This window comes from Ailuropoda melanoleuca, chromosome 3 (genome assembly GCF_002007445.2).
Source record: "Ailuropoda melanoleuca isolate Jingjing chromosome 3, ASM200744v2, whole genome shotgun sequence".
Classification (NCBI taxonomy): domain Eukaryota; kingdom Metazoa; phylum Chordata; class Mammalia; order Carnivora; family Ursidae; genus Ailuropoda; species Ailuropoda melanoleuca.
The window spans coordinates 69,382,476-69,397,271 of NC_048220.1; the positions used below are offsets into that span (position 1 = coordinate 69,382,476).

At 37.4% G+C, this 14,796-nt stretch overlaps 1 protein-coding gene across 3 annotated transcripts in view; it reads right to left on the bottom strand.

Moving 5' to 3' along the window:
- The window catches only part of LIX1 (limb and CNS expressed 1), a 52,930-nt gene extending 39,915 nt beyond the window's left edge, over positions 1-13,015 (bottom strand). The window contains exons 1-3 of one of the 3 annotated variants that reach the window (XM_034656553.1): positions 12,750-12,841; positions 9,988-10,037; positions 7,629-7,716 (exon numbers count right to left, since the gene is read on the bottom strand). Coding sequence is in view for 1 of the 3 variants with exons in the window: in XM_019800081.2 (XP_019655640.2) it covers positions 12,750-12,831 (82 nt within the window). In the remaining 2 variants the exon portion in view is untranslated. Of the gene's footprint in view, positions 1-7,628; positions 7,717-9,987; positions 10,038-12,749 lie in introns of all 3 variants that reach the window. The other 2 variants (XM_034656554.1, XM_019800081.2) reach the window with 2 other exon arrangements.
- Positions 13,016-14,796: the final 1,781 nt, after the last annotated feature.

Below are 14,796 nucleotides of genomic sequence, written 5' to 3' on the forward strand. Positions count from 1 at the left end.
TTAAGTTTCACCTCCAGCATCAGCTACTTAAAAAATAAAATCAAAAATAAATTAATCACTAAAACCTTGATACAGAAACTGCAGTCCTCTAAAAAGCAGCCTGGATATCACCAGGGGACTTGTTAGAACCGCAGGATTTCAGGCCCTATCCCAGGCCTATTGAACCAGAATTTGCAATTTTAACAAGATTCTCAGGCAGTCTGATGTGCATTCAAGCTTGAGAAGCCTTGTTGTAGGAAGAAGTTGTTATTCGCATCTCCTTTATTATGTATCTATTATTATTCCAGGCACTGTGCATTTTCTCATGTAATCTTTACAACATCCCCTAGAAATGGGTATTATCATCCACAACTTACAGATTAGAAATTAAAGATGCTCAAGGTATAATCGCACAGCTACAGTGTCTTAGACCTGGGGATTTTGACCTACTGCTGTCTGAGTGTAAAGTCCATGCTCTTTGTTCATTCTAAAACATTCTCCGTGACAGAATTTAAGCTGTGTTCATGTGTGTCTACCTCCACTGGAGACTGTGCTCTTTAGAGGAAGAATTATATCATTTTTCCCACAGTACCTGGCACATGGTAGGAGCATAATAAATATTAGTGGAGTATTTGAGTATCATCAAAGTATAAGAGATGTGCTGCATTTGTGAGCCTGTTGGCAATATGAGGCTCTCCACAAGAATTACTTCACCTATGTTTTCTCAGGGGCCATTTTTTTGACAAAGTTAAATAAAGCAAAGGCCAATATTTGTATATTTTCATACAAGTGATATGACATGTTTCCAGCTTGAAACTGTCCCATTGAATGAGTGGTCTCTGTCCATGTAAACAGGTATCCTGATAACCAATCTTCAAGCAACAATTTGCTCTGGTTTAAAGCAATGGTGTATATACCCACTGATTATGTGCCACGGAGACGGCTGTGACTGGGCCTCCCACTCTAGTCCGTCCCTTCAAATAAAGATGACTAGAGGAGAGAAACGAGAGGAACAAGAGGAAATGACAAAAGACTGAGGAGGGGCTTGGACAGGCTTTCTGGGCAGAGGGCCATGAGCAAGAGTCAAGGTCAAGTCTCTCTGCTTGATTGTGCCTTCCACCTTAACGTCAAGAAACTATAGTCTGGAACATACCCTTTTTGGTTATGTATTAGTTCTCTCAAAGTTTAGTAAAGTTCTTTTTTAAAAAAGAGTCTACTTTTCTTAATGGACACTAAAAATGAAAAAGGGCTTTATCCACAGCCAGGACAAGACAAATTGGTCATCCTTAGTGAATCTGGACACAACACGAGAGAGGTAATGCATCCACAGCTGGAAACTGGGAGAAAGCAGGTGGCTAACAAATTGCCTGATGCTGGAGTCAGGACAAGCTGAACAGCCCTCCTTGTTCAGGGTTTAACACGCATAGGTCATCTGGTGGTCTTACCATTATCAAAGTAACTGATGTTAAACTGGTAAAATTACTATAAAGAAGTAGAATATCAAATGGCTGAGACTAGGGATGTGGGAGGAAGTAGGAGAGAGAATTATTGGGAGATCCTAAGAATAACAACATGAAATCCAGTTCATTTTTATGACTTCTATCAGTTTCTAACATCTGAGAGTAAAGAAAGCAATTTAACCTCTGAATTTACTTTGCACATCAAACTTCTTAATCCATTGCATTACCCCAAATTGCTTTCTCAGACATAAGTGATTGGCTCTGATATGGACTAAATATTTGTGCCTCTTACCTTTCCCTCTGTCCTCCTCCCCCATTCATATGTTGAAGCCCTAACACCCAGGATGATGGTATTAGGAGGTGGGGCCTTTGGTGGGTAATTAGGTTTAGAAGAAGTCATGTGGCTGGGGCTCCCATGATGGGATTAGTGCCCTTATAAGAATAGACAGAGACATCAGAACTGCCTCTCTTGGCCATGTGACTATACAGCAAGAAGGCAGCCATCTGCAAGCCAGGAAGAGGTCTATCACCAGGAAGCAAATGTGCTGACAACTTGAACTTGGACTTCCCTGCCCTCAGAACTGTGAGAAAATAAATTTCTGTTGTTTAAGCCACCCAGCCTATTGTATTTTGTTGCAGTAGCCTAAGCTAACACAAACCTCTTCAGCAGTTTTGAATATTTTGTGTACCAATAAGACAATCTGCAAAGTAGTTTATAGGCATTAGTGTAGTTTCTTTTTTTGTTGCTGTGTTTTGAAATTTGAATGTGACAGTTTTGAGAGTGGTAATTTGATCCCCAAGCAAATCTCTCCTGAATAAAGTTTTTGTTTTTCCCTACCTCAAGCTATCTTTTTGATTTTAAAAAGGTGAGCATTAAGGCTTTCACAAAAGGCAGTTGACCAGTGAAGACATCCAACAATGTGGAATAACTTGACCATCCAACCTTTGACCCTCTCTACAGAAATCCTCCATTAGCTTCAGCAAAGCAGTGTCTTTACTTGTCCCTGAACATAAAGTGCTTTTTTTTTTTTTTTTTTACCTGTGCCTTGGTTCAAGTTCTCCCAGGAGTGCTGTTTCTGCCCCTCCCCTCTATCCATCCAACTTACTCCCAAACTTCAGAGGAAATACCACTTACTCCATCATGCCTTACTCACTGGTTCCAGCCCTCATGAATCTCCTTTTCTGAGCTCTCATTCCATTAGTGATCCTGTGTCTTAACACTTAATCTCCTCTAATGAAATGGATGTGGTGTTTCAGGCTAAATTGATCAAGTCAGATTTGGCTGGACTTCTTTCTGGCCAGAGGAATGAAATGCCTTGTGTTAACAATTCATCTTACAGCATACAGTTTTCTGTTACTTAACTCACAGCAGACTGTGAGAATCTGGAGGGCAGGGACTCTGGTTCTTTCTTCTCTCTAGCCTCCTTGGTCCCCAATACAGGGCTATTCACCTAGAAACAATTGTTGAATTCGGTTGGAATATAAGAAAACTACATTTCTGAACCATCTGAGTGCAACAGAATGAATGTGTAGAAGGTAAGTGAAGTCACTATGATTCCTGGAGAGGTCGAGACTTCCTTCTTGAATAGGAAGTTTCACGTATGAACCACCATGGTGCTCACACAGCACGGATGTGGTGGCAGCCATGCCTCGGCTGGAGATGGTGGAGTAGGTGCAGAAAGATCAAGCCTGGTCAGAGTAGACACATGATTGTCACTCTGTCACTCTTCTAGCTAAGTCTTTACTTTCGTAATAACTAGGGTTTAGGAAAATCCTGAATGGAGATGATGAGTAATTTGTTTTGGAGTGCCAACCCTAATCCATTTATGTTGACTGCCTGGAACAGCATGTTGAAGAGGATTTGAAAGTAGCTTCTGAGATTAGTGGAACAGAACACCATACTTAAGCAGAATTGTGGCACTGGCATGGTTATCTGATGACCCTGACCTGGAAAAAAAGAAGCTCAAAACAGGCTTCTTCCCATAAAAATGTATTGATTGCAGAAATAATATATGCATAATATAATTGGTGAAGAAAATATTGGAGTGTTATATTGTAGAACAGAGATGATTTTAAAGTAATATTTAAAACCTAAAAATTTAAGGCACAATAATTAAATCAATACAGGGAAGGAAATAGATGAATATGGGCTGAAAAGTTCAGGAAAAATCTACCCTGGAGGAAGGCCTAAGCCGAGCCACTTCAGAAGAATGAGATCTAGACCATGATGAGAGAAAAGTTGCCTTGACAAAAAGAGTAAGAAAACTAATAATAATGCCTCAGCCAAGAAATTATGTAAGGGGGCATAGGAAAGGGTGAGGGGACTTAGCTTCTTCTAATAATTGGAAATCAAGCCTACTGTCCTAGTGCCCTAGTATTACCTGAGTGGGTAAGAATGGCAGGACCACAAAGTCCCTTGCGCTTGGTCTTCACCTAAGGTGCTGTGCTGCTGTGGTGAGAGAGAGCACCCAGGCACTTGGAGAGAACGTATGGCCACTCTTGTAGATCTGGGTGACCCCAATGAGAAAGTTTCTGGGAGGAGTTTGGGCATAAAAATCTACAAGAAGTGGGTAGGGGATGAGACAAGCAAGAGAAGGTTCATTTTGTAGCCTGGAAGGAGCACAAAGCCCCTTCAGACAAGATCATCAATAACTGGACACTCAGAGGGCTTTTATCCTACAAATTCAGAGCTTGTCATTTTCATGGATTGGATGCGATAAAGATGCCAATAGGGACACATGATTTATGTTTTCTATGGGCATTCTAAGATGTATAGAATATAAATGTCTCATGGATCATAGAGTATGTTATAGAAGAGTCCTCAAGTACAGTTACTGGTTCAAACACAGTAATGTGTCCTGCATCTTGTCTCGCTGCCTTTTATCAACCAGTAAGCAATTTACTCAGTAGTTAAAAGCAAGGAATCTGGAGCCAGAATACCTGGGTTTGAATCCCGTCTGTACCATTGTAAGATACCTACCTAACTGCTCCAGTTCTACCTGTAAAATGCAGTAATTCCTACACAGAGTTTCTGTAAGGCTTAAATGGAAAATGCTCAGAATAGAGCTTCACACATAGTAAGCACGAGAGTGTTAGCTATTATATGTGGTTAAAGAAGGTGAAGGAAGAAAGGAAATGGCATGATTATATGCTTGCATACTGCATCTTTGAAATTGACTGTTCCTGGATTGGAAACCTATCATTTAACATTCTAAAACAGTCTGCACATCTGAAAATCCTCTAATTGTACACATTGTGCTATTTACTCCCAAAATATGTAAAGAGTTCAGAGATGGAAAAGAGAAGGCTCTTTGGATATTATTCAAAAGTCAAAGCTTCATAATAGCCAGAAAATAAATGGATTAAATGCTACATCTCAAAATCTGGAAATAGGGATGTTTGTCCAAATTATTCACTTTCTAATGGATGCTAAAGGCAATAGAACTGCTCTTAACAGAAACAATGAGAGGAGCTAACTTTTATTTAAAATTAATGTTTAATGACTGCTTATGCTTCAGGAAAATAGAAACATTATAGTTCATTGCCCAGTTCAATTACTTAATGTGAGATAAGTCCTGCATGAGAGACAGTCATTTGTTAGCAAAAAGGGCTCTTAAAAGTATGTTATAAATTCATCAGAAAAAAAGAACCACTTTCTTTTTGCCTTATAGAGAAAAAATTCTAGCTGGGTAAAATAACCCTTGCCAAAACAGTTAAAGACAAATTGGAAAGGCTACCATTTAAGGATAAATCATTAAAGGGATTTCAAGATGATTAGCAAATTTTCAAACTGAATCTCTGCCTCCAAACAGATGGATTTATGTTATGCGATATTTTAATATAATCTTTAAATTAGCCTTAGTAGGTGATATTTTAAAATAAACTTAATTAGTATTTTCTATTTGAGCAATTTGATCATGTACAACTTATTCTTGCCAAATGTGATCTCCTAGTTTTTTTGCTTTTGTTTTTGCTTTTTTTGAGAAAAAATAGAAAAAGACTCTCAAATACTTCAAGGGGCAAGCTCAAGGTGGGATGCCAATTTATGATTCGTGCCAAAGGGGTTGCAAAATGTGGTATCTTTGGGTTTTGTGGTTGACTTGGTAAACTCCAGGACACTGACCCAAAGACCTAGCTGTCTAATCATTTATAACCATCTTCAGGCCCTGTGAGGTTTTGATCAGGCTAACGGAATCTTGCTGACACAGCTTGTGTGTCAGGTCAGGTACAACTTAAAGGAATCTTGGGCCCCTTTTTCTGATGTGTAGATACTCTTTCAAAGATAGCTACAGCTACACTGCAGGACTGAGACAGCTTGGAATGTTACTTTGTTCCCAGGAGAGGAACTTTCTTTTAGTATAAATGTTCCAGAGTACAGCACCTAGCTCTTTCAGCAGCTGAAAAGCTGGTTGTGTTTCTCCTTTTGTTTGCTTTTTCTTTTCTTCTGCTCTAGTCCCATGCATTTCCCTGAATACTTTTCTTGAGGGAATTATGACCCTTTGGGTTGTTTTACAAAGTCAACCTTTTGGGAGATTGTCCAAAAATGTGCAAAAAATCTCTCATTCTTTTTGGTTTAATTTTCACCTTCAAAATTTAAAATAGCTGAACTGTAAATCATTTGGGGGGAAACTTAAGTGAAATCTATTTTTTATATCTTTGGAAGTGCTGGGTTATTTTTTTTAAGAAGGCAAAGGGGAGATAATATGAAGGAGCAAGAAAGAATCACAAAGACAAATTAGAATAAAAGATCATTAAGTATACCAGAATTAAACAGCATTAGCATGCCTGAGTTCCCATGTGTGGTTTATATATGCAGCATGGTCAGATGATGTCATCCAATCATGAAAGCTACATAAAATAAAAACCTGATGTAATCTATTTAACCAATCAGGAAGTATGTATCTTTCCCATGTTCCATCAGGCACTGACATTACACTGTATTTAGGAGACTTTGTAGGACTGTTGATTTTAGATAACTAATCAAAGATTAAAAAAAATAAAAGCAAACACTGGTTGTTTTGCCGACCAATTCTGTTTAGTTGAAATGGTCAATCTGTGCAAATGTGGCTTTAGGCACACAATGTACTCTCCCTAGGAATAATCATTATAAGAAAGCCCTTCACGACTCTGCAATAGCTATCTAACTGGGGTTTATGAACAAGTTCAAGGATAGATAGAGTTTTGCCCTAAAGAGCATGGTGCACGGTCTTTGGTGACTCACAGTTGAGGTTAGGCCATGAAAGACTGGCAATCTAAATTACTGTGCCAATGTGGTGTATGGAATGATTTAGGGTGCTCTACCACGATCAACCCAAGACAGTGCTCTGGGGAAGCTGTCTGAGGTGGCTGTGTTTGTTTCCAGAGCCCCTTCTTCCTCCATCCTTTCATCTGGCTTTCAGTTTAACCTTGCATGCAAGTAAGCTGTGATTAAGGTTTCAGTGGATCATGTTTTAGAAGGTACAGTTTATTTTATAATAAAGGAGAACACCTGACAATAGGAAAAATCTTTCTCTCTTTTGAGAGGGAGAAAACCAACTAATCAGCAACCAAAAAATGTCTTTTGTGCACCTGTTACCTGCCTGACCCTCTGGGAGGGCACATGGAAGTGCAAGATATGGCTTTGCCCTCCTGGGACTTCCAACTTAGGTGTGGACAAAAACATGCCAGCAAAGCTATAACTCATAATGCACAAGAGAAATAAACTACATAGTATAGGCCGTGAGCGCCAAAAGAGTGGTGACTAAATGAAAGGTTCCCACAGCTGCCTAAGGGGATGAGATCAAAATAGGGATCAACTGATTATCATCGCAGTAGGGGAAAAAAAAAAAAAGCAAAACCATAATTCAGATAGCATTCCATGGACACCAGAAAAAGAATATAGAGAACTACAGGGAGTATAATAATTGACTATTTTGTCAATATTAAACTTTCAATAAGAATCTTTTCTTTTTCTTTTAAAATAAGATTGTTTTAACTACCTTGACAGTCTAAACTTACATGACCATTTGAACATGGAGAAAAAGAAGTAAGAGACTTTGGGGTTAAAACTTCAATATGAAATGTATTAAATACAGAAGATTCTTTTATGAAAGGCTTCTAAAGTTGTCTTACATTTCTTAAATCAATCTGTAGCACATAATCAGTAAAACCGTATCATTTAAACAGAAAAATCATGACTTAGAAACTCACCCTTGTGCAGCTGTATCCTATTATGGCTGTAACTTAACACATGAGTTTCAGAAGTTGTTAAAGTTGAGATCAGGCTAACAAATCTTAACTGTTAAAAAAAAAGCCTACAGTGAGATGAGACAGCAGACTATGAAGGAGGACTAGATTTGATCACAGGTTGAATGTCGATCATAGTTTATTTTGATTTGTTAAATCTTACTTATATATTAAAAAAGAAATGTATTAGGACAGATGGCCATTAAGTGATCAAGAGGCCACTTATTTTTTTTTTTTTTCCATTTTGAAAAATTTTCCTCTGGGGCTGAGACTTTCAGTATTTAAATCTACCAAATGTATATATACTGAAAAAAGGATTAGAGAACAGTGCTTATGTCACTAATAGCTGAACCAAAATCTGCATTTGTCTCAGTATAATTAAAATAAAACTAGTTGTATCCTGTAATAAAGTAAAACTAGCATTTGAATAGGCTTCAGTAGAATGGATGTTCACAGTTTAGATGCTAAAATTATCAGAAGTCAAATTATTGTAATTAAGATGCAGTTGTTAATCCAAAATAAGCTAGTGAGTGGTGGAGGGTTTTTTTTTTTTTTTCCTTAACCATATTCCTTTAGGCACACCTTATGTGGTGGAATGCAATGCAATATGTGTAGAGATTTTACTGCACAAGTACCTTCATCCCTTACATCCTACTCCATTCCTTTCTGTGAAATGCAAAAACCATAAATGTATCATCAAATTTATAGATTTCAGATAACTACACTAAAAGGCATGGGATGGAGAAAATACTTCACTCTTGAGGATTTTTGCTCTCCTGGGTTGCATATAGCCAGATTCATGATTACTAAGATGTTTTTAATAGCTCTATAGTCTGGTCCAATTTTTCCAAAGGGTAAAAATGTACTTTTTGAAGTATTCACCTATCTGATATAAATAAAATTTTCATGCAGAAAAATGTCTCCTAAATTGAAGTTAATGCACCTCAAATATGTGAGAAATTTGTTTCTAATTGTGCAATATTTAGTAAAGGTTTCTTCTCACTTTTTCATTATAAAATTTGGGAAAACATATTAATGAAATCTAACATCACTTTATCAGTCAATGCTGGAAACCAACAGATTCTCAGGGCTTCAATGACAACAAAGATTATTTTTTAATAATCATTTTAACAAAGTTTGCTTTGATTTTGGCTTTGTTAGTCAAAGTGATTTCTCACTACAAGCAGGTTTACGTTTGCAAATTTTGCATCTAGTGTGAAGGGGCAAGAGGACAAGAGGATTTCTGCTTTTGAAAAAGCTGCAATTCTTCCTTAGTATCAGGAAGTGTACCTCCAACACATGTCAATACAGTATTTTTCCCAATGCAACATTAAGGCCATAAACTTGTAGAAATAATCTAACATCACTGTTAAATCCAATGGCTCCCTGTTGCCTGTACTTCTGTGTGATTCCACCTGCCTTTACAGCCTTGTCTCCACTTTCCCAAATGCACTGTTTTTGTATTGGCTGATATGTCTTTGGACAAGCTCTTCTTTCTCCTCAAAAATGTCCTTTCCCTCCAACTCTCCTGTCACATTCTTGTTCAGATATGCCTATTTAATGGGTTCCCTCCATATTCCCAGAAGAGCTCATTTCAGTGCCCCTCTCCCCTCCCATTTTCCCTTGACAGCACAAATCACAAGGTAATGTAACACTTCTGAGATGCAATGTCCTATAGTGGCTAAAGGTGAGGAGTTGGAATATAGCATTTGAATTCTGGCTCTATCACTCCTTAACCATGTGACCTTGGGCAAGCCACTTTAACTTCCAGAAGACTCAGTTCCCTTACCTACAAAACCTACATTACTGGTTTGTTGTGAATAAATGTTCCTAACATAGTGCCTGTCATCACATGATGAGGACTTGATGTCCTAGCATTACTGTGAATGGATAAAGAGCAAGCCCAAAGATGGCAGAGAAGCATATTATACTCGTTAGGTAAAGAGTTAATACTCAGAGTAGAATCTGAAAGTGCAGCCATCTTGAAATCATGTGGATTTCCTTTGAGAAAGCATATGAGGAACTGTCAAGCAGTGGCAAGGAAATAGTAAGCTCGTACCCACACTTTCTAAATAGCTGACAAGGGATGCTTTTAGGATAGCTCATCTTTGGTTGTGACACATGACAAACAAAAAGAAACTGGATGTTGAACAAAGCCAGGAATGGAAGGCAACACGGAGATATGCCTTAATTTCCCTGCAAAGAGATTCTGTTTGGTGGTTTGGAGACTCCTAGCACTATTTGTTACAAATTTGAGACATTTAAGGCAGTGGAGAACAGTCCAGTGTCAGCTTAGACGATAAATTTCAAATTGAGAGCCCACCTTATTTAAAATATCTTTCCATTATTTTTCATTTGAAATGTGAAGTAGTTCTGGAAAAGAGCAAAAAATTTTTATGGAATTCACTTCCTCCTAGGAAAGAAACAAACAAACAAACAAGCAAACAAAAAAAACCAAAAGCACAACTATTGCCAGATGAACACCTTGTCTCAAACAAATGATTGCAAAATGCCACTTGGAGGGCCTCCTTGGCTGAGAAAAGCATCCAAATAATATTTCCTTAAATGAATGTAACTATCCCCATGTGTATCAGTCTCAGACCAGAAAACTCTCTGGGTGCTTTTCCTGACCAACTTGAAGAGAAAATTCAATTTACAATTGCTTGTTTTTAAATAAATCAAAAGTTGTTGAAGGCAAAAAAAAAAATTAATCAAATGATCATTTACATCCCTTTTATTGTATTTCCAAAGAATGAAGAGAGAAAAAACCTGCCCTTGCATTTATAGAAATTAAGAAAAACATTTTGAGAGAGAGAGAGAGAGAGAGAGAGAGAGAGAGTGTGTTAATGCTCCTTTGTTCAACTGTGCTGGGTTTTAAAAATTCTTGGATTGGCTTTTCATCTTGCAGGCAAGCAAGGTAGCAATTTTTCTTAAGGATTTGGCAGTGATGTATTCAAATGCTTAGCTCTGTCCTTCTGGCAGGAAGAGACTGGACTGGGGTGGGGGATAAGGGGCCACAAGTAACTAGGAGGAGAGGAGGCTGCTCAGAACCTGCCATTCAGGGCTGATGGCAGCTTTTTACAAGATGTGTAAAAAATGAGTGTGGTGGCAGCAGCTTATGGGTGTGCCAAAGAAAATGAGTCCACGTGCTAAACTCTGGCACGTGCACAATAGGCTGCCAAGGCATGGCATAACCCCCAGGCAGACTTTTGATGTCCTGCCCCAGAAAGTGAGTAAGCCTGTTCCCATTTATTCCATGAGGATGGTGAGTGGTTGGATGTTTCAATGTTATAAAAAGTGCTGGTACAGAAATTTGCCATTTGGCTTACTTTCATTTAGCCAATGTTCAGATTAGAAACACCTGAGTGGAGAGGATCAGCAGTTTAATACTCACATCTATTAAGCCATGCAAGCAGTTGTAGAGTACAGCCCATTCCAGGGTAAGCAGGCAATGCTATCTGATCAAATTTAGGTCCTATGCTAATGAATGGAATATATGAAATAGGACACTTCTTTATCTTTCCATACAAAAGAGTTCCTGCAAAGGTCTGGATGACAAGACATAATGGATGCTTTATTTTAATCCCTTTTCTATTTTATTCTCTCTGCTAAACTGTAAACAATTGCTGGGGTTTAGTTAAGCTTAAAAAGTGGACCATATAATTTCAGATTAAACTTCTTAAATTTACAAGAAACTCAGTGAAAAATTGCTCCCCTATTTCTTTTTACTGCGTCCACTCTCTAAACCCACAGCATAAGACCCCTGGTTCTATACAATTTATCCAAAGCTTTGAGCAGGTCAAGAGCCCTTTTACCCTTCACTAGTGAATTCAGTGCTATTGTAGGAGAAAGACATTCTTTCCTTTTTCACTTAAAGAAACACACTAATCCTGAATAGACTCCAGCATAGATTGGGGGAGGAGTGATTTTTATTTGTCTAGCATAGCTATTGACATATGCTTGAAGACAATATTTAAAAAGACAGAAAGAAAGAAGGAAGGAAGATAGGAAGAAAGGAAGGAAATAAAGCACTTTAATATGCCATTAAAGGGCACAATGGTAACAATTTAATTTCTAAGAAGAACATTTTATAAAATAAAATGGCCTAACATTTTTTTCTTCACCACACATATGAGAAATATAAACTAAAAGGACATCTGGAAACTGGCATTATTCAGCAATTGGAGAGCAAAAATCCAAAGCATTGATGTTTTGATGGAAACAAACATAACAAGATTCACAAAGAAAGCTGTAACTTATTGAAGAAAAAAAAAATTCCATATGCATTTTACCTTTTGGGCAGTTCCATAGCAAAATTCTATTTCAGAAGCCCTTTGTAATATGAAACTCACTGTAGATAAGATACAACACGGAGATAGTCTGTTTTGCAGCAGCAGGAAATCAAATTGGTTCCAGAAACTAAGTTACATGACAAATGGTTTAATAGTATTGCTAGAATTGGAGAACTAAATTGAATTATTTTTCATTATCATTAAAAAAAAGATTTTGAAATAACTTTGCCATAGCTGTTTAGATTTTTTTTGGGGGGGGGATGATGCAGAGGTGGGAGGACTCTAATTTTATTCGCCTTTTAACTAAAATGTTTTAATTTGTTACCAAAATTTAAGAGCTCACTGGTGATTTTTGTTGTTTGTTTACAACAAAAATATTCAGACACAATATTTGGTTTAACAGTTAATATATGTTATTGAGGATTAAATAGGTTAACAAATATAGAAATTTATTATCATATTGAAGTTATTTTTAGTTTTAATCTCAGTAGCAATCAGCCTTGCTAAATTTATTTAAAAAAGCATCTGGAAGAGTTCATTAAGTCCTAGGATAGTCTCGTATTTTAGAAAAGGCATCCAAAGAGTTAGTAAAATGTATCACTGACAAAATAACCCAGCGACTAATACCCGTAGGTGAAATGAAATCATTTTCCTGACTGAAGTCAGGAACAAGTTAAATATCACTTAGACCATAGCACACGACTACAGAGATTTAGGAGAAATCATACTTAAATAGGATGTGACTAGACATTTAAGACTATTTTCAGAAAACTTTTTCACCTTCAGTACTTACAGTCTTTGAAGACTAGAGCCGGGTCTCTGTGAGGCAAGACTTGGGCAATGATGTGTCTCAGGGATTCCAAGGTTCTGTCCATCTTGGGTCTGCCTGTGTGAGCCTGCTGCACAGTGTCCTCATGCCTGAATTCTTGCAGTCCTGGACTGAATTTGTGCAGCTCATTGATGCACAGGATTACCAAAGAATCCCTTTTAACATCTGCCAATCAGACATTTCCCAGAATCTAAAGACCCCTCAGGGGGCCCTCCTCCCAGGCTCACTTATCTTTGTTGTATGCTGAGCTAATTAGCTCTAAAGGCTGGCTGACAGGCCGGTTCCCATTGCTTCCTTCTGTTAAACACACCCACCTACAGGCTAGCTGGGGAAGCTCGCTAATCATGGGACCAGCTTTCCTCTCCAACCAGATTTTGCCTGAATGGTGTACAGCTTTCTGACTTGGGTATTTCTTTTGGTCCTCCATCTTCAGATGTGCTCTCTCCAGTATAAAATAAAGAAGGCTATTTCTCAAGGAAATTACTTTAGTAACAAAGGAATTTCCAGCTCAGGGTTTCCAGTTAAGAATTAGTACAATCTAAATTCTTCTTTGGTAAAGAAGTGCTATAAAGATTATGGATATCACCAGGGACCAGATTATGCTTTCTATTTGAATTCAGAAGCATCTTTTTGGGAACCAAGTTTAAATTTTATCCCCTTCATCCAATTATAGTAACTTCTGATGGGTAGTGGCAAGTAAAACCAAGTGCACTGTCTTTTGACTTAGGAATGTTTGTTTTCCTATTTATCCTTCAAGGCAATCATTCCCAGGATTGACTTTAGTGAGATCTGATATACTCACTTCCTTTCAGCTCATGGTAACTCTTTCTCTTAAAATTTTCAGAAGAAGAAAAATATATTTTTCAAAAGACTATAGTTACTAAAATATCTTAATAGATTTTAATATTTCTCTATTTTCCATACCACTTACAACAAGGTTAAATAGCTTTCCACAGGAGACATAAATATAAGTCATAGGATTCCATTGCAGTAATTACGATTTATACCAGATATAAAAGAACCGATTTTAACGGCTGTAACCTATGTTAGTTATTGAAGACTTGCTGAGGACTACTCTACTTTTACTTAAATATTTTTCCAGAGTGGGCACAAGACAGTGCTCTTCAGTGTTCTTTCCAATTTTCAGATTCCATAATTATGTTGTATTATATGATTAACTGAAAACAGTTCTTTAAAGACAATATAAAAGTAAAAGGTTTGCACGTGATAAGCTTCTTCAGTTCGTTGGTAGAAGGGTGGGCTTAATAAAAAAAAACAGAAGAAATGGGGCTGTAATAATCATTCTTATCATAATGACTATTACTTAGTAAATGCCCACAGGGAGTACATGTTACACACAATAGACACATGGGCTGCCCCATTGTGCAAAGATACTATTAAAAAAAGAACTTGAAAGAAGTAGCACTTTATATTAAGACACTTACTTAGGGTCCTAAAGTGTACTTTACATGGGCTGAGCCGAATAAGAAATTAGCCTATTATTATACAGTAATTGGACACAACGTACTTTCAATACTGAATGCAAGTACTTTCAGTGTGATACTAAATTGGAAACCAGGATATTTAAGGTTCCCATTACAGAAAAACAGGAATTCTCAAAAGAATGAGACTGATAATATAAAAATTGGTTGATGCTCAGATTTCAATCAATAAATGGACTTTTTATGGGCATAAATTTAATTCTAAGAGTACATAAAAATATTTTAGCTGTGTTGTGTGGTGGAAAGAACACTGAATTTTATATTAGTAAGATCTAATTTTTGTTACCTGTATAACTTTGAAGAAGTCACTCATCTCTAGGCTCAGAGTTCTGATCTAGAAAATCAGGGGGCTGAGTTAGATGCTTTCTTTTGGATCTAACATCTATGATTCTGTGGCTATATTACAAATGACCACGAATATTATCACACATTTTCTAGCCTTTTGAAAAGTCATACACTTATTTCCCAAAAGCTGGACTGGTCTTCAAAGAGTCTGCTTAGAGAACCCC